The sequence below is a fragment of the Neltuma alba genome, unplaced genomic scaffold, assembly GCF_004799145.2.
Source record: "Neltuma alba isolate B1F8T4 unplaced genomic scaffold, ASM479914v2 tig00011441_pilon, whole genome shotgun sequence".
NCBI lineage: Eukaryota > Viridiplantae > Streptophyta > Magnoliopsida > Fabales > Fabaceae > Neltuma > Neltuma alba.
The window spans coordinates 23,265-42,937 of NW_021636123.1; the positions used below are offsets into that span (position 1 = coordinate 23,265).

The 19,673-nt window shown below is 33.3% G+C and overlaps 2 protein-coding genes across 3 annotated transcripts; both read right to left on the reverse strand.

The window, feature by feature from the left end:
• Window positions 1–2,382: 2,382 nt before the first annotated feature.
• Window positions 2,383–9,657, reverse strand: LOC114713621 (vesicle-associated protein 1-2-like). 2 transcript variants are annotated; one of them, XM_028898295.1, is made up of 8 exons: window positions 9,494–9,657; window positions 9,268–9,338; window positions 9,043–9,124; window positions 8,659–8,774; window positions 8,390–8,557; window positions 8,238–8,288; window positions 4,990–5,067; window positions 2,383–3,180 (listed from the first exon to the last, which is right to left on the reverse strand). In XM_028898295.1, exons 1-8 carry the CDS (start codon window positions 9,543–9,545, stop codon window positions 3,070–3,072), a joined length of 729 nt encoding a protein of 242 aa, XP_028754128.1. In that variant the 5' UTR covers window positions 9,546–9,657; the 3' UTR covers window positions 2,383–3,069. The 2 variants fall into 2 exon arrangements, with proteins under 2 accessions (XP_028754128.1, XP_028754127.1); XM_028898294.1 differs by having other exon boundaries at window positions 8,229–8,288.
• Window positions 9,658–13,440: 3,783 nt separating this feature from the next.
• LOC114713622 (uncharacterized) lies at window positions 13,441–17,067 on the reverse strand. Its single transcript, XM_028898296.1, has 2 exons — window positions 16,978–17,067; window positions 13,441–14,747 (listed from the first exon to the last, which is right to left on the reverse strand). Exon 2 carries the CDS (start codon window positions 14,690–14,692, stop codon window positions 13,676–13,678), a length of 1,017 nt encoding a protein of 338 aa, XP_028754129.1. The 5' UTR covers window positions 14,693–14,747; window positions 16,978–17,067; the 3' UTR covers window positions 13,441–13,675.
• Between the last annotated feature and the right edge of the window lie 2,606 nt (window positions 17,068–19,673).

A 19,673-nucleotide genomic window follows, 5' to 3' on the forward strand; every position in this document is an offset into this window, starting at 1 on the left:
TAGAAGGGTTTAAACATAGACTCGTAGCCACGATTTCAATTCACACCAATCAGACTGATTTTTTATTTGTTTTATTTATAAATTTAAAGACAGGCACACACTAATATGTCAACATTAAACTGGAGCCAGATATCCCATCTAAGCATGACAAGTGGTATTTTCACTGGATAGCTTGTCGTTCACCAAACTAATGTTTTATTGGCTGCCCATCATTGTTTTCCACACAATAAAAGTTGGCAATTTAATGAGACTGACCCAAATGCAACTTGTTTTTGTGAAACTTTAAGAGCCTTAATTGTCCTTGTGGTGCTTTATGTTGTCCTGTTAGAATTAAGGTTCACATGTTTGAAACAATCATTTTCAATGAATGATATGATTGTATATCAATGAATAAAAAGATAAAGAAGTAAATTACGTATATATTTTTTTAACTCATTGCAAAGAATTCAGGTCCTTCAATTTGTTCCCCTTTTAAAAGGGTGTTCTTAACTTTATAGGAAAAAAAGGTTTAATTATTGGTTGAAATTAGCATGGTGAGGGGCCTCAGTGTCCTACAAATTGGGGTCATTATCATAACAACCATAATTATGAATGTAAGGTGGGGTCTTCATTAATAATTACATATGGTCAAAGTGTGATACACTAAATGGATTATCTTCATATAATTATATTTCTTAATGATTTAATTACACTATTAATCAAGTAAGGATTAAATGTGCATATAATATAAGCTGTACTACTTATGAATAATGTAACTTTCTATTGATTGTGTGTGTGTGTGTGTGTGTGTGTGTGTGTTGGCTAATAGAAAATGAAGTAAATTTTGTTATTGAAAAAGATTTAGCATGTCTAACTTAGATAAAATTAAAATTTAAACAAAAATATAAAGTTTATCAAAACAAGAACCATTAAAAATGTTTTAAACTTTCTTGAATCTCCTTAAACTAAGTACAATTTTTAACGTTGGACAAAAGCTTGAGAAAAAGGGGTTATATTATTATTGACTTGTACACAATGCCATTTATTATAAATTTATACTGTGTATTGAAATATTTGTTTTTACCTTTTTAATAAATATAATTTGAAAGAAAATGTCACAGTTCCTGAGTGACACCACTTAATAATTAAAGAGAGTCTTAACTTTCCCATCATTCCCTATCATCGATGGAATTTTTTCCCCTTTAAATATATTATTAAACAAATGGATTGGACAAATTGTGCATCATTAACGAGTTGATACTAGTAGGCCCATTTCGGTAGTTGGTGAACAGGGTCACATGTGCCTTTTTTGAACCACGAAATTATTGAGGAGTAATTTCTTTTTTAAAAATTAGATTGATACTGGATTGGACAGTGATATCAATTTATAGTTTATTAATTTAATCATGATATGCATTTAAAATTTTCATAAATGTACTGACCAGCAAGGAAATGAATTTTCAAAGTTCATAATGTGCGTGTTATATAACATCCATAAGAAGTTGGGCTGCGTACAAGGCAGACTTTTTTTGCGTTCCGCAGATTGCATATGATCCATGTCTTAATAAAAAAAAAATGAAGTCAAGTAATTATAAAGATATAAACATTTTTTTATTTAAAAAAATCCATTATCAATATTAACTAATTGATTTGGACTAGTTACATATATTCTTCATTAATTTGATTATTTTAATATATTTTTAAAATTAATTATTTTCTTGAACTAATCAAATGGAAACTTAACCTAATGTGATTCTCATTATCATGCTAAAATCGATACACATGTAACATTTATTAGAAATCATACTATTCATATAACATTAAATAGGGCAACTTCAACTCTGCCACTCTTTGCAATACCCATAACTCAACCCAGTGATCTTTTGCACCTCAAAAAAGAAAAGAAAAAGAAAAAGAAATGATATGTTCTATCCGGCATTCCATACACCCCTTCCAATTGTAAAAATAATAAATAACTAATTCATAAATACTAAAAAATTAGTTATGATGTTTTTACATTAGAATATAAATTAACCAGTTCAAGGAGAAAGTAGCACGTTTCTTTATGAGCCAAAATGAATAAATTCTCTCTCATGATCATCCATATGAGCTGACACACTATTGCTTCCAGCCCCTTCGGCGGAGATAAAAGAAAGGAATTTGTTTCTTTCTTCACTTTATTATTCAGCAAATTTTCTTTTAATTATTTTCGAAAATAAAAAAGAAAAACTTGTGTTATGGAGCTAAATTTGATACGTTTATTCTAATATCGTCTAAATCTTCTCAGTACAAAGCACTACCATCCAGCCCCGCAAAATTCCATCCAAAAAATATTTCGACAAACCCAACGTCACCATGCGCAAAATCATAAAATCAATCAACCAATCAGTATTTATCAACATGTAAAATATAAAGTATATTAAAAAAAAATTATCATATATCACGAATGGTATCAACCAGACTCTAGCTGATCCTAAAACCTAGATCCAAAAAGAACCTTCAATGGAGAGTTTGATCATTGAGGAACAAAATAATTGCTGATAATCAAAGAATAATACCTTTCTAACTGGGAAAATAATTCTCTCAAGATGCCCTTGGCACACCATTTGTCCTTGCTGGCGATAGGTAGCAGGTTCCATCCCGCATGCTACCACTTGTATTATAAAGAAAGAAAGAAAGAAGAAAGAAATATAAAACAAACCTCTCCCAAGTCAACATGGCTAATTTTTGGGGTCTTCAAGGCCAATCAGCCTGCTCTAATGCCATTTCAACATCTTACTAGCCACATCTAATCGATTTCAGAGTCTATAAATACTGAAACCCACGTAAGAAGATTAGAGAAGCCGCCAAAAGATTATTCAAAGAGTTGGCACACTACATAAAATACCCAAATTCCCAAGATACAGATGTCATCAACTTCCCCAGCATCTATTTTGCTAATAAAGCTACCACCTACTCACACAAAGCCAATTTTTTCTCTTTTTATCCTTTCAAAGAGCGACAACAATTGGTTGATAAAATAAACAGTGTCTGTGGATCATTCACGATCTCATTGCCTTCTACATTTCCGTCTCTTCGGAGTTCCTGGGGTCATGTCCTCTTCAATAGGTATCCCAAAATGATGCCAATAATGCCAACCAGAAGTACATACGTAAATGGAATGCCACGGCGGTTCCTGCTGACTTGACGCCTCAAGAGATCCTGCAATGTGAAGGATTCAAGTTGATAATATTTTTCATGGGAACCATCTAAAGGTTTAATCGCATTGCTTAAATTATTAACTTCTGGACCAAAAGTTAACAAATATTGGAAGTAAAGGCTACCCTTCACAGTGGCACTGAATCAATGTTGATGATCAATACTAAAGTTAACAATGGCCTTGTAAGGTTTGGAGGATGTTTAAAGGGGTAATGATCAGTTCAGCATGGTATTGGCACTACTGACCTACCAAATCAATATAATTAGTTTTGTGAAATGAAGAACAGAACAGAACCTGGAAATAAAACAAACTAAACCAACGAATTAAATTAGATTTTAACCACTGCATCCAGAGTATCCCCTATCTCACTAGTCCACCTCAGCCCCCATAACCAAGCTCTCTCTTCCTCTAAACTTCGAATAAAGCCAAAAATACATAGCAAGAATCAGCCACTACAATGAGTGTAATTATGAAGAGAAAAAATAAAATCCTTTGCTTTTCCCTATGTTTACTTTTTCATTACTTCCCACGTCCCCTCCCCTCTCATGAGACGTAAGGTGAAATTGTGGTGTGGTGTCTCTAACAAAGGATATAGAACAAGAACAACCATGGGGAAAGGAGAATGAGAGTTGAACGATAGCTAAATAGCAATCTTGAGTCCAAATTCAGGTCTCTCAAATCAAGACACGCATAGTAGACTTCAAGTAAGGAAAACCCAACTTAACAGGCAACCGACCTTAGACTACTAAGTTCAAGTAAACGAAGAATCAATTAAAAAATGGGAAATAGACCTGGAATCATGAATAAATTCCCAGACCACAAAAAAGAAAATCATATTTCAAATATATAGTGATGCTGATATTGCTAAAAAAATTTTGGCAAACCCCACCGAATTTATGCATTCTCCAAGTCGTAACATGAAGCAAATCTGGGAGTTTCCTTTTCTACAAGACTAACAATGTTAAAGATGGAAATGTCAATTAAAACCCATATAAGATTACATTTCTCAAGACTTAGTATCGGGAGACAAAAGGAAAAGCTCATTTCTTTGTCTGGCCAAAGCATAACAGCCAGCTATACAAGTTCTATCTACAACTGTTATAGCACAAGGAAATTTTCTTGCAACCAGAAAGTGCTTGTTAAAAGGGAAAACCCAATGAACCTGGACAACACTTAACAATGCTGCACATACACAAGAGCTTGTTAAAAGGGAAAACCCAATTAACCCGGAAAACATTGAGAGAACACACAGACCCCCCCGGGGGGGGGGGAGGATAACCCAGCAAACTAAGCAGACAATTTTCAATCTAGGACACCTGTCTGTTTCGCAAAAGCAAACATTTCTCATCTTTAGTAGACATTCAGGTTGCAGCTTTGCCCAAATTAGCAAAGAAAATGAAGTGATGAACTTAATTTTTTAACCACAATCATATTTTCCCAGATGCACCGTACCAAGCTACGTCAGACAATATATATTGACAACTCACTCCAAGCAAACAAAAATCGGATCATGCTTCTACGCAATGTATGCCAACTGGGCCCATGTTTCCTATCAATCCCCATATGGGGAAAAAAAAAAAGTACTCCTACGTTGATAACAAGATGGTAAAATGGTCCCACACCTACTTCTAACTTCCAATATGAGCATCCATTATCCAAAATAGTTTAGCGGAAATGTCAAGATAAGGATATTAATTTGTTTTCCAGAAGGCTGCATTAGAATGATGGGACGGGATAAACTATCAATAAACCTATAAAAACTTTATAAGCATGCCAGAAAGCCATAAAAGGTTGTCTGTGTGATTACATACCAATTCTTGCTGCAGCTTTTTATTTTGCTCAATTGTGTAATTTTTCTCCTCAGTCACCTTTGAAATAAGAGTCCTTGCCTGAATCAATAATGAAACGTGAATGAACACAAAGCCTTCACGCATATCTCAGCAATACCAATCCCAAGCTCTAACAAGTAGAGACTGTGAGAGCCAATACAATCTACCCGCAAAATTTCGTCCAGAAATGAAGGAAATGGCATAAATGAAACAACTTCAAACAATAAATCAATGAGTCATAAGAAATGCTTAGAAAAACACAGAGCAAGGGCAAAACTAGTCAAGTTGAACGTACATTAAGAATTCAATGAAGTTTTGTTTCAAGCCACAGAACTAATTATAGATGAATCTTTGAAATTCCATTCTTGTTGGGTTCCAAACAGTTACAAGAGAAAACAAAATCCCAGCCCTCCCAAACACGTGGGCACATATGTGAATGCTAGTGCGACAGCCAACAAGCATACACACAAAAAGAGATACACCACACTTAGTTTCATTGCTTCAACTTATGAGTTACTTAAGCAACTGAATTTTTTTTATCAAAAATAAAAAAATGTAATCATATGCGTATAAACATCCAATTTGGTCACCTATGATGTATAAAACACCTTGGAACTGTGTATAAAGAATCATTCTCAGGTACCAAATATGATTCAATCAGTTAAGATAAAAAGAATTGAGCTGAAGCACTACAGAGGCTCCTTGCCACTTGATGCTTCAGATGAAGTACCTACAATTGGGCTACCAATTCTGTACCTAGCTAGCTGCACACATCTCTGTCAATAGATCTTGCCTCACAACCATAAGATTTCTTGTCACTAGCTGGCAGCAAGATTAGTTAAGGATGAGAAAAGAAAAACCTAATCCACAAATTTTGTCACAGTTCTAATCAAAGAGGATTTAAATTGTCAATTGTAGATCAAGAAGTGTTTTTTGACCCTCTCCCCTGCCAGTTTAAAAGAAACAAGTGTTTCAGTTGTGGACCAACACACCAGGGAACCAACATGGGATGGAAATGATTACAGAAATAGAAATAGTAATACCACTAATAAGCACATGCTAAGCAGTGCTAGTTTACTTCAGCCAGTACTAAGTAATAACTGCTTCAGCAGAAATTGAAACTGGTTGAGCACGCACAGGTAAAAGTCTACAGAATATTTTAAATATGCTTGTACATAAATCTCTATTCCAACGAGTCCCCCATTAAAAAAATAAAAATTGCAAACTCAAATGGTGTTTGGATTAGCTATTTAGAAGTGATTGTAGGGTGTGTGAGGTAAATATATGAGAGGAGCATGAAAGCACTTTTAAGTGCTTTTAGGGTGTTACCAAGCACCCCCAATGAAAAATCACAAAGGGCAGAAGGAAAAGGGAAAACAGGGAACTGCAATTTGTTAAGCAATCTCCATCTAAACAGTAGAAAAGTTGAAGTTGACATCAATAGTGAGATACTCCCACTCTTTACTGGGATAGGAAAAATAATGTGCCCTGAACTTACACATTCCAGCAGAAGCAAGTCAAATATTAGTCAAATGCAGACCAGACCTTACAGTGCTAGAGACTTCAGGCACCTTGAGGTGTGAGGGCTAAAAAAATGCTCCCCAATTGAAGCTAGGCACTAAATTTGAGGGGAAAAAGTTGAAAATATGGTACATAATTGAAAATAGATAAGTATGAACAATTGTGATAACTATTGACACATAAATTAACTATGTAGGCACAATAAGTCAATATACAAAGTAAAGTTCAAAACTCTGAACAGCGTGAGAAAGAGAGGTGTTGGCTGAATTCCAAAAGCATACTGGATTGAAGTGATGAATAGAGTAAAGGAAGACACAAAAGAGAAGTGTTGAAGACATAAAGGCATACAGGACTAAGTTTTCAAAGTAGCGTCAAGCAACAATACCTAGAGGGAAGGATGTTTTTATTGTGGCAAGCAACAATACCTAGAGGGAAGGATGTTTTTATTGTGGCAAGCAACAATACCTAGAGGGAAGGATGTTTTTATTGTGGCAAGCAACAATACCTAGAGCAAAGTATGTTGTACACTTGTGTCGTCTCTCGTGATCTTGCTGCTTTGTTGCTGATTACTAAAAGCCTAGACATTAACATTAAGAATGAATGATCACTCTTCCCCATTACTTATGACTCGCAGGGTTTTGTGGTTTTCCTATGTTCAAGACATTGTTTTTTAATGCTAAAAATCAACAAAATAGTTATGAATCGTTTAATGGGCATATAGGTCTATATCTTTGCAAAATAAAACTAGTGTATGCAAGGTGCCTAAGGCAAGTGCCTTGCTTTTGTTAGAAAGGTGGCAAAGGCACTAGGAAGTGGGTGCCATGATGAAGGGCCCTCGACAGTGCCAGCAAGAGGCATTGAGGCCTCTTGACAGCTGCCGAAGCAAACCCCATTGGCAGCGCTAAGTAGGTCCCCCCCCCCCCACCCCACCCCACCCCACCCCACCCAAAAGATAATCCACGTCTCAAGGAAGCATTAAAATAAAAGCAAACAAGATATCAATCTCTCTCTCTAGAGTCTACCCACCGTTTCTTTAGGTCAAGAACATAACATGAACAGAAATTTCCAATCTATCAATTCATCTTGATAACCATAAGAAAAAGACTCTCTCCCCCCATTGCCCTCGCCCTCCCTCCCTCCCTCTCTCTTGTCTACCCATTGTTTCTTTAGGTCAAGAACGTAACATGAACATAAATTTTAAATCTTTCAGATCAGCTTGATAACCATCAGAAAAAGACGGACTTTGAAAGACAGCATGTATTAGAACAGAGAGACAGAAGGTCATCTAGTTAAAACGAAGCATTAAAGTGAGATAGCTTTAAAAAGTATGCACTAGCTCAACCATTGAAAGAAAACCTGGTTAAGAATAAAAAACCCACCGATTTACCATAGCATATTCAACCATAACGGTCAAAATATCATTAATGCCAGAATTTCAACAGGATATAATGCGAAACACAGCAAGGGAAAAATAAATTTAGACTTGAATCTTTAGGAATATAAGTTCTTGGAATCCAGAGTAGAGAAAGCAACTCATGGTAGACAGTGTCACATAGATATAGAACTCAAATTAGGCATAAACAATGAAAATAAAAACATCCACAACCACATAAATAAATGAGTCCAAACTGAAAGCATCAACTTGTATTCCTTGCAGTTAACATACAGAACCTATAAATCAGAAAGAAATTGAAAGGTACCATATGTACCTCAGACGAAGTTTCTTGAGGTTCAACCCGCTCACTGAAAGCTTTTGAAGCCTATATTGCATGTTCATAATTAACAATAGTTAATGAAGATGAAAAACAGGGAATATTTGTGTTGAGTATAACAAACAAATACAAACCCACTAATTACTCACAGCTGTAAATTCAGAAGAAGCATTTAAATGTCCATTTTCTGATACTGATGGCCTAGGAGAAGAATCTTCCTCTGATCCCTCCCGAACTGGGGATGGTGGTCGAGGAGGAGCAACATATAGAACTCTCAATTTGAACTCCTCAATATGATGGCCTGACTCTTTATTGAACTATATGCAATGAGCACAGAAAAATCAATTATATTAAGCAAAATGACTGTAAATCTTCTTTATTTTACTGAGGCACAATAACTTAATGGTCGAATGGCTACCATATCTGGAGTAATATCTTTAGTGGTAGCTCCAGCACTTGCCACCACGCTCTGAAGGAGAAACTTATCCTTGCATTGCATGTCAGGAGGTGCCTCCTTTTGCGCTTGCATTGTCACTGTATCACACGGATGAATGACGGTCAATAGGTCATTACGGATGATGTTTAAAAATTCAGATATAAAGATAGGCTCTAATATATCTGTCGCGAAGTTCATCCAAAAGATTAAACAGGCTCAAAATAAAACAGGCTAACACCAACCTAAGCATACAAAGATCTATACCAACTATCAAGCAAAGATAGTTTTTCTTTTCATGCGCGTGAATACGTTCGTGCTTCTGTGTGCATATATGACAGTGATCAGGAAAAATAGGGAGAAAGAAACCTATAACATCACAAGTAGACCTCGGCAACACAATTCCAGTGTTAGGTCTAACACAGTATTTCCTGGGATTCGTTGTCTTGACCTACAAACAACCAATATCACCGCAAAATAAAAAATTGGAACTATAAGACAGATAAAAGCCCAGAAATTCACAACATAAAAACTCGAATTGATGATAAAAAGAAAAATTAACCGATAAGAAAGTTGCAGAAGTAAAATTCGCACCTTAAAAGCCACATAGTCATCTGTCTTGTTGGACAACTGCAGTGAGCAGGAGATCTGCTTCCTCAATTCAACTATTTGAGAAACAAAAAGGCGAGAAAAATCAGAAGAACGCCAAGAATCGGAAAAGGAACACACAGGAAAGGGAAAGAAACAAAAACTAAAGAAAGAAAGAAAACCAGATTATATTATATTAATATTATTCTACTTTTTGGAATTCAAGTCTTACAGGGAAATTGAAGGTCCTGGGGGTGGATATTGAGGAGCTCGCCTGTACTCATGCCGGAGTAGTTCACCGGAGACCAGAAGAAATGGCCCTTTCCGTCAAACAGAAGAAGACGATTTTCGAATTCCGGGGAGCAGCGAGGAAGGCAACAACAACGTGAGACAGACGGTTTTGTCTCTCTTCAATCTTTGGAGAAAGCTTTGCTGCGTGCGGTATTAATGGCAGGACATTTTCGTCTTTTCCGCCCCTCCAAAAACTTCTAGAACTAGAACGATAGGATTCTTTCCTTTTATTTTCCTTCTCTTTTTTGCTTCTCTTTTCTAAAATTTGTTCGTAAAAGCAAAATTCATTTTAAGAACCTTTATTTTATTTTAATAATAACAATGACAACAACAATATATCAGCATTAATTTTAATATATATTAAGATAAAATTAATCAAAAGTGTCTACGATGTTATTATCAATAATCAATAATTAACATGAAGTGTTTAACCGATGGTAAATTTCATGCTGCCTTTAAAATAAAAAATACAAGGTGAACAAGTTAACTTAATTTAATAAGAATTTTTTTTCAGATTATTCCTTTAATTTTTCCGACATTATTATATTATCAAGAGTTTATAATTGTGTGGTTCTGTATTTATTTACCAAGGAATTTTCACGAATTGATATATATAATTTACTTTCAAAGCAGAAAAGAGAAGGGATATAATCCTTTTGATAATTTTTATTATTTTATTTTTTTAAATAACTCTTCATGATCCATTGTAATAAACTATAATTTCGACGTTATACTAATATTTGCAAGGACCAAGTTTCATATTTAAAAAAGAGTGGAAGCCCATCCTTGCATTGATTGTATCATCCTTTTTAATGTTTGTATAATTGAAATAACATAAAATGGGAAGGTAAAGCTTTAAATACTATAAAGTTAACCGCTTTCTTCCCTTAAAAAACAGAAAAAAGAGACAATTATTATAAGCTTCAGATGAAAAAATTTAAATATGAAAAAATCTTAATAACAAATTAGTAGTTGTCATTTCTTATATTAAAATTTGTTATTTCAGCTGTTTTGTTGTTATTAGGACTTTTCAGTAATTATATTTTTTATTTAAAACTTCATATCAATTCTGTAGAAAAATAAGAAAATAAAAAATTGTAACAAGTTCAAACTACATATATTTTTCAGTCGATGTCAGATATAAAATGTAAAATTTATTAAAAAAATTTATTATTCATAGATATAGACATTGCAGCTTCCTTCTAGTTTCATGTAACTTTTTCTCTTTCGGAAAAACGTGTTTATGGCGCACATCCTAGGGTACTCCATATCTTTTTTTATGTTAATATTCCTCCACAAATTTTAATATAATTTAGATCTAAATATTGAAAATATGATTATATTTTTCAACAAACTTTTAGATTAATTGTGTGCAAGAAAGATATATAGTTTGAAATAATTTGAATTTTTTGCTAAAAAATAAAATAATTTAAATTTAAATTTAAAAATGGGGTCACAATTGGAATGAATATTCCCTCTAATTTTAAGAGTGCGTGAGTTTGTGCGTATTGGCACAGAAATTAAATATATAATAATATTTCAAAATTTCTTATATATTTTTAAATTTATTCTTAATCAATTTTATGATTAATAGAAAGAAAAATAGATATTTTTCTGGCCAACAGAAAAATTCATGTTTCCCGGCTTAGTTAATGTTCAAACATGTGCTTTAATGGGTTAAAACTTGCCCAAGTCGTTCTTTACATCCCGCCCATTCTCCCCAGGCCTTCATCATCCTCCCAATCAATTACAGCTATTAACCAACAAGTGTTCAAATGGAAGAGACTTGAACACTTTAAACATCATATTCTGGGTTTGATTATTGAAGCGGTGTGTGTAGAATAAACGCTGTAAGGAGGGGTCTCAGCTATAGCGCTTGACAGTACCCAAGAGATTAGTCTCTCATTGTTTGGGTGGGAAGATACTCTGGGTAACTGAAAATTCCGGCTATTATTATTATTATTATTACTGGGAGAGATATTTACAGACACTCTTCTTTATAGAAATATGACACGTGGGAGGAAACGTTTTGCAATGTTAGTGCAAGTAATTTGTGTTTTATTGCTGTTTTTAATTTTAAAATATGAATTGTTAGTCTCTTAAATTTCAAACACCATAAAAATGATCTCTCATCCTCTATTTAAGCCGCAAGTCATCCTCCATGTTCTATCCTTGTACATATGCCTCAGCTTTCATCTTAAAATTTCAGTTTTATTTATATACTCCCACCACCACTATATACTGCTTCTAGTTTCTTAATATAAGAAATAATTTAATTTTTAATTTATTTTTCATATTTATTTATTTTTAAAGTATTCTTTGCAGTAGTTAAATAATATACATGATTAGCAAAAATGTTTTAGAAAAGACAATACATATTTATTACACATAACTAACTTAACTAATTTATTTAATATACTCAAATTAGTTAACTAATTTTTATATTAAAAACTATAGGTAGTATAATATACAAATAACTAATTAGGTATATAAAAAAAGTGAGTCAAAATTAGTTAAATACAATAAATATGTAAGAAACATATTTATTTTTTTAAATACATCCTTATTAATGAAGGTGGTGTGTGAGGAAGAATAAGTTGAAAAAAAAAGAATCAAAGAAAATGTATATTTAAAAAAATAGAAACGCAAGAGAGTCTACTGAAAAAAGAGTGCATAAAATATATTTTTGGTTAGTGTGTAATAATTAATACATAGCCCCGTAATTATCACAACTAATAATCAGTTGGTCAAGCACTGGGTTCAGACCTAATGTCCCACCCCCTTTTTCCTCCCGTGCCAACGGAACATAATGCTCCACTTCCAGAACCGGTAAATTAATTTGAATAGATTAAAAATTTTTAATTAAATTAGTTATTTGTAAAAAAATAGATATTATTTTTTTTAGAATACCATTACTAATTATATGTATTAGCTAAAACTATTATTTATTGAAACATTTAACATATACAATTATTATAAGGACTATCTTAAAAAAAATATACAAATATAAAAGACGAAATAAATTAAAATCTTATATTCCTCCGGTCCTAAAAATAGGACTCATTTTACAGTATAAATATAAGACCTATTTTATAATGTAAATTATATTATAAAATGGGTCCTATATTGAGAATCTAAGGAGTATTTAGAATTAAATTAAAAATCAAACTAGTATTTATATTAAGAACTTAAGATAATATATTTTATGAGAAAAGATACATTTTCTACTCTTAGTTTGACTCAATAATTTTATAAAGCATTTTTCCGGTCCTCTAATATTAATAATTGGTCTCCAAATCATCCCCACCAAACATTTCTCCCCCTCCCATCTACCTTAACTTCTCAATCCCATCACCTTCCTGTTCCAACCTACCAAACACCTAATCGCTAGGTATTGAATCAGCCAGGAAGTTCACTTTTGTTCTCCAACTGTCATCCTCCCCTTCTCTCTGTGTGTGAGCGGGGGGTGTGTGTGTGTGAGCGGGGGGAGGGACGCCAAGCAGGAAAAATTCATTTCCCCCATCATTCAAATAGTATAAACATACAAAACGTATCTGAATTCTGGGAATTCACTACCAGATTACACGAATGAAACTAATACTACCTCCGGTCCTAATTATAAGACCCAGTTGACTTATTTGAGGAGATTAAGGAAGTAAGTTAAGTTAGTTATTTGTAATAAATAAGTGTTGTCATTCCTAAAATATCCTTGCTAATTAAGTGTATTGGCTAGAACTATCATTATTAGAAGGATTATTTTGAAAAAAAATGTATAAATATGTGAGACAAAATGGATTGGGGTCTTATAATTAGGACCAAACAAAAAGTCAAACGGGGTCTTATAATAAGGACCGGAGGTAGTATAACTTATCTTAATAGTTACAAAGAAAGTGTGCAACACGCAATTTGATATCCTGATTCCTGGGGTATAAAACCGGATCACCAACCAAGTCTTTGTCTGGCCGACAGACTGAAGATACATGTATTGATATTATTAGCATATCAAGAAGCAGAGCATGGAGACAACTTCCGGACCAATTCACATTGTATATACAGATAGAGCATGAGTATGCTCCTGTAAATAGGACGACACCATAAAGTAAATCTGCAAGAAGTCATCATTTTATTCACTAACTGCAGCAACAGAAGTAGCGGGTGGAGAAGACTGCTGACGACGAGCTCGGGCAGTTACTCCAGCAAACCAAGCAACCCTCATGATCTGCAAACCGAGAATCAATACCCACCAGCAAACCAACCCCCTAATTGTATGCACCATCCATGCTGGGGTGCTGAGTTCGGCCCCAAGTCTCAAACCTCTCATCAGCTGCAAGACCCGGTAAGACCCGTAAATGATCGGGGTTACTAGCCAGACTGGCGACTGCCATTGCCAAGTGAGAACCTCAGTGAGAATTTGTACTGACAAAAGAAGAAGGTAAGGACCAAGTAGGATTGCAAAAGAGATCGAAGGAAGTTGGGGCTGGAGAAAACCCTTCTCGGACCCAAATATCATCAATAGTGGAACAACAAATCCGGTAACAGTTGCAACGATGTTCCAGAACTGGTAACTAAAGGGGGCCTTGCTTTTGCAATCTTCTGTTGGGGACTTTGGTCGTGCACAAGCATCAGCCATAAGGAGAAAAAGGGTCGCGCCAAGGTTAAAGATACAATCAAGTCCAATCAATGAAAGCAAGCTAGCTATATTAGAGCCAACAAAGATTGAAGATATTGGTAACCACAACGTTGGAACCATGCCTGTCGTGAGAAGAACGGAAGGGCCTAGAATCCACATGGGCCATTTGAGAAACTGAAACAAAACATCTGGCTCAAATTTTGTCTCTACAGGCGCATCAGCATTGTTCATTGCTGGCTCATTGCTTTTGCTAGAATCAAGGGTGTCGAATATATTGGTGCCAGTCTGCAAGAATTTATCACCCTGATCATCAGTAGGAGCATATGTAACAGGTGATGGTTCCCATGGAGTCAACTTTGTGCAGCATATGCAGGATTGCTTCTTGTAAATGCGAGGAAATGTGAGTTCCTGGAATACTTTTCCTGATTTTAATAATCCCAGGCTACTAGGATGAGCCCTCCCAAAAGTGAAAGTTTGTATTTTAATAAGAGGTTGAGCCAATGATGTCATTCCTCTATATATGCCAACAACTCTGCGGGTTTTTGTACTGACTATCCTTTGACACCTGAAATCAAGAAAGGGCAATCTGATGATGGCACAGTGATTGTTGTTCCCATAATTAAGAAACTACATTTTTGCAATGAAATTTGCACCATACTAAAAATCATCATATGCTGCTTTAATCAGACTGTGAGAAAATATAACACTAGTCATATGAAAAGAGAAGGATTACGATAAGAATCACAGCTCTGAAAAATGTATTATTCAAATGGAATATGCCCCTCCACAGAGTGTAGGTCTTATGCATGTCTCCAAGATAAGAAAGAAGAGAACGAACAGTACCACACTGTGCATTCGAGAGGCAAAGAAACTCTCCTTACAATTTCCATACCCTTTCGAATAACCAGACCCTGTTATATAACCCCTTCTCTCTCACTAACTGTCAATTCTAAAATACCACAAATGCTCGCTCTCACATGGTTCACACCCGCATATCAATATTACCTGTATATCCAATAGATTATCTAAGGGTGGTAAAAAGTAAATTACAGGGCCTCCATATGTGAGAGGATAATCTTTTGCACGTTAATACATTGATTCATCGAATATTATCCACCACTTCTACTGAGTGCCTTGTAAGCATTCCCTGTGCCTAGAATACAAACTTCACAGAAAACCATGAGATGTTGCACGGTTAATGGGGGGATTCAATGGATTATCAATCAAGTTGTAAGGAGCTGATCTAAAATAACTCAGGTCCCGTTTGGTACGAAGCATTGAAAATGAGGGATTGGGATTAGGATTACAATTAAAAAAATCATTAAAATAGTACTTAGTATGAATAATTGTTTGTTAGATGGATTAGGTATACCCATAAAGGTGGGATTGGGGAATACCACTTCCCCCTATGGTATTCTCCAATCCCACATACATAGCTTTGGCTAATCCCATATATCAAACAATCTCTTATACTAAACACTCTCTTAATAGATTTTTTTAATTATAATCCCAATCTTAACCCCTCATTTTCAATGCTTTCTACCAAACGTAACCTCAGAGTAACCTTCTAGGAAACAAATTAACTAACTTCTATATAGATAAATATGATTCATTGATCAATCATTGAAAGGAAATGTGCAAGAGGCATTATGGTGTGGGAAACAAATAGATTCTATAGAACCTTGTAATTTGGTCTAAAATCGTTGAATTTCTGATGCAAGATATATTAACAGAAAAACAATCAGGTAAGTGACAACACTAGTACATATTGTAATTTATATTAGTTTCCTGTTCTGGCCTTTTTGCATATTCGTTTAGAAAGGTATATTATTATGAGTTTGTAGCATTCAATTCTTATCAAGGTAGGTAAATATTCATGTATGCATCCTCTCTGCTGAGGCTAAGGCTCATATTAGTGGTGCTAAGTTTAAGCATGGAAGAGAAAGCTACATCCTCCATGGTTAGCACAGAGCCACAGATTACAATCTTTACCAGATCTACCAGTTTGTGCCTTCCATACACTGCCACCCTCGTTCTCATTGCAATATTAAAAGAACACGAGTACAGATTCCACAACTAAGTTTAGCACTCCTTATGTTGACTGATTAGCACTTGTGCAATCTTTGCGGCTGTGCTCTGATCACTTTTACTCTTTCTTTGTTTTTTTTTTAAATATTCTCAATATTTAAATCTTATGAAGATTCGTTTTCAATTAAAATCTTGTGTTAACATTTACACACTGACTACTAGGGCAAAAAGTCAAAACAAAAGAAACTTTTTTGGGGCTTTTATAATATAACTTATCGCATGATATGTCTAATAAAAGAATCAATTTAACAATGTCAATGAGCTCCGAAATAGTGACATGTATTATGAACTAAGTGCTTCATTCTCACAAGACAGAACTGAAAGTAGACAATAAAAAACAAAACACTAAAACTTTCGCTCGTTTAAATCCTTAGTTATAACCCCTATACGATGCTCAAATAACGGATCATACAGAATAAAAATGGCACATGGCTCTGCTAACAATACCACTCTTCCGAAATGAGTAAGTAAAAAAAAATCAAGTCAAAGCAGATACAGCGCGCCTAGGCATAAAGTAAAGTTAAAATTCAAGCAGATTTTCAAGTTTTCTTTTCCAATCGATTCCCATCAGCCAAACAAGAGATGACTGGAGAGTAAATATCTAATGAATCAGAGACGATTTCCGAGAAAAGCATAGACATATTGTGATTGCAGAGAAAAAGGAATCCAATAACAAAAATCAGAATTTGAAGAAAGCAGATTGTTACCTCTGGCTCCGGGTATGGGCGAAGCTGAATTCTTCTGCAAATCATAAAAATCCCGCGATTGTTCAGTGATTAGGGGCAAATTTTACAAGCTTTGGTGCCGTCCGCTGAAGTTCGAACAGGTAAACGACACGGGGAGTGGAGAGAAAAAGTGAAAAACAGATCCAAAAATAAAAATAAAAATAAAAACTAAAGTATATTTTTTATCCTTTAATTTTACATAATATTTTTTTTCGTCCTTTAATTTAAAAAAAGTAAATTTTAAGCTTCTAATCCTAAAATCATTACCAAAAAAATAATAATAATAAGCTCTTAAATATTGATAAAATATTATTAAATATTAACATATTAAGCTTAATTTTTAAAATAATTATGATTAGTATAAAAAAATTATCATTTAATACTAATAATTTTAGGATCAAAAGACTAAAAATATATTATCTTTGGCCCTAACTGTAAAAGTTAGTTGACTAATTTAAGTATATTAAGAAAATAAATTAAGCTAGTTATTTGTAATAAATATGTATTGTCTTTTTTAAAATATCCTTACTAATCAAGTTTATTGAATAAAACTACTATTAATAGAATGATTGTCTTGAAAAAATAAATAAATGTAAGAGATAAATAAATCAAGGTCTTATGTTTAGGACCAAAATAAAAATTAAATAAATTTTTATATTAAAGGATAGAGGTAGTACTTTTTAATCTCTAAGAATAATCTAAAATCTTACATAAAATTCAAAAACCAAATATACACTTTACCCTAAAATAAAAATGTCCTTCAAGTTTTAGTAGGATAAATACTTGCTAGAAGGCTTTTCTTCTCTAATCTACTGCTGTTAAACATCGTGATTTTTTTATAAGAGAATGACAAAAGCATACATTGTGAATTTTAAAATGATAAATAGATGGTTTTAATAAATTTTGACATGTCAAAACTATTGTAAAAATAATCAAATTTATTACAATAGTAATTAGTTTGACCTATTTATCTTGTAAAATTCAATAGGCATGTTTAAGTCTTCTTTTTTTTCACTCGTGGTTCATTGATATTCTTTAATAAATGATTCAGAATCAATATGTGTGTGTATTATATGCTACTGTATAATTTTTATTATTTATAAGAAATCCATTCATTAACCCTTTTTCAAAAGCTTTGGTAAAAAGAAAAAAACGCTTTTTGAAATCCACAATTTTTGGAGGCTTTGCAAATATGCAGCTAGAAGGGAAAATGACATTTGAGTACCCCATAGAAAGATTAATACATTCAAAACCCTAACTATTGAAATTTTAATAAAGAGCCATGGTCTTTTGTGGGAGCTAAAAATTAACCGGGTTAACTACAACGCCTTTTTTTAATTAAAACATTCAATTTTTCCATTTTGATTATTTTTTCCACTTACCTAAATCCAAGAGTAATCTTTTTCAACTGAGTTAAGCGATTATTTATTTTTGATTTTAGATGTTCAAATTAAATTTATTGATGCAGGACGGGAAAGGGAAAAAGGGAAGGGATAGAAGGGAAGGGAGAAAAAAGGGAAAGAGGAGAGGAAGGGAGAGACAAGGGGAGAGGAGAATGGAAAATATTAATTACTGTATTATTCAGTCATCTAAACTGAATGCAAAAAAAACTTTAACCCTTTTTATAAAGTTTCTGGAAATATAAAATAATAATAAAATCCTAAATCAAATTCTAATCATAATCAAAGACAATAAAGATAATTAATGTAATAAATCATAATTTTAATGGATAAATATCCTTATTCAGATCTCTAATAGATACCCTAATTAATTTAATTAAATCCTAATTATTTCGTATCCCCTACTCCATCACTTATATAAGAAGCAATATCTAAAACGTGCGTTTTGGTTCTTGGTGATAATATGTAGTTCTTATGATTTAGTCAATATAAGATATTAACAGTAAACTTGAGTCAAAACAGTATGGGGTGTGGGGTATGGTTTTACGAAGGCATGCGCAGCAGAGGCTTCCAGTACGAGAGTTTCAAATGAAGATAGAGGGGATTAGCTGGAAAGAGGTTTTTTTTTTTTTTTTTTTGGAAGTCTGTACTTTAGGTTTCTTCGAATCATCATGTAATAATTATTAAATACTACTAATACTTAATACAAAAGTTAATTGATTAATTTTGATAGATTAAGAAAACTAGTTAAATCATTTATTTGTAATAAATAGGTGCTGTCTTTTCTAAAATATCATTACTAATCAAGTGTATTAGTTAGAACTAATATTATTACAAGGACTACCTTGAGAAAAAAAATAGATAAATATAAGGGACAAGATGAATTAGAGTATTATATTTAGAATTAAAATAAAAGTCAAATAAATTCTTATATTATGGGCCAGAGGCAATAGTTCCCTTGGAAGTAATCGTAGCGTCAAGCATGCTCACATAATACTATCTTCAGTACTTAATATAAGAGCTAGTTTAACTTTTAATTTGGCCTTAAATATAAAAACCCAATTCATTTTGTCTCTCACATTTTTTTATTTTTTCTAAGGTGACCGTTATAGTAATTACACATTTTAAATATTTCATCAAATAATAATTCTAGTTAATACAGTTATTAAAAAAGGTATTTTAGAAAAGACAATATCTATTTATTACAAACAACTAACTTAACTAATTTTCTTAATCCACTCACATTGGTTAATTAGTTCCTGGAGGTAATACTTAACA

Excerpts from the sequence above, each read along its gene's own strand:
- LOC114713622 (XM_028898296.1), bottom strand. The coding sequence starts at position 14,692 with ATGACATCATTGGCTCAACCTCTTATTAAAATACAAACTTTCACTTTT.
- LOC114713621 (XM_028898294.1), bottom strand. The coding sequence starts at position 9,545 with ATGAGTACAGGCGAGCTCCTCAATATCCACCCCCAGGACCTTCAATTT. Across the intron at positions 8,289-8,389 it reads CTTCTTCTGAATTTACAGCT|GCTTCAAAAGCTTTCAGTGA; the intron begins GTGAGTAATTAG and ends CATGCAATATAG. Across the intron at positions 3,181-4,989 it reads AAAAGCTGCAGCAAGAATTG|GATCTCTTGAGGCGTCAAGT; the intron begins GTATGTAATCAC and ends TTCACATTGCAG.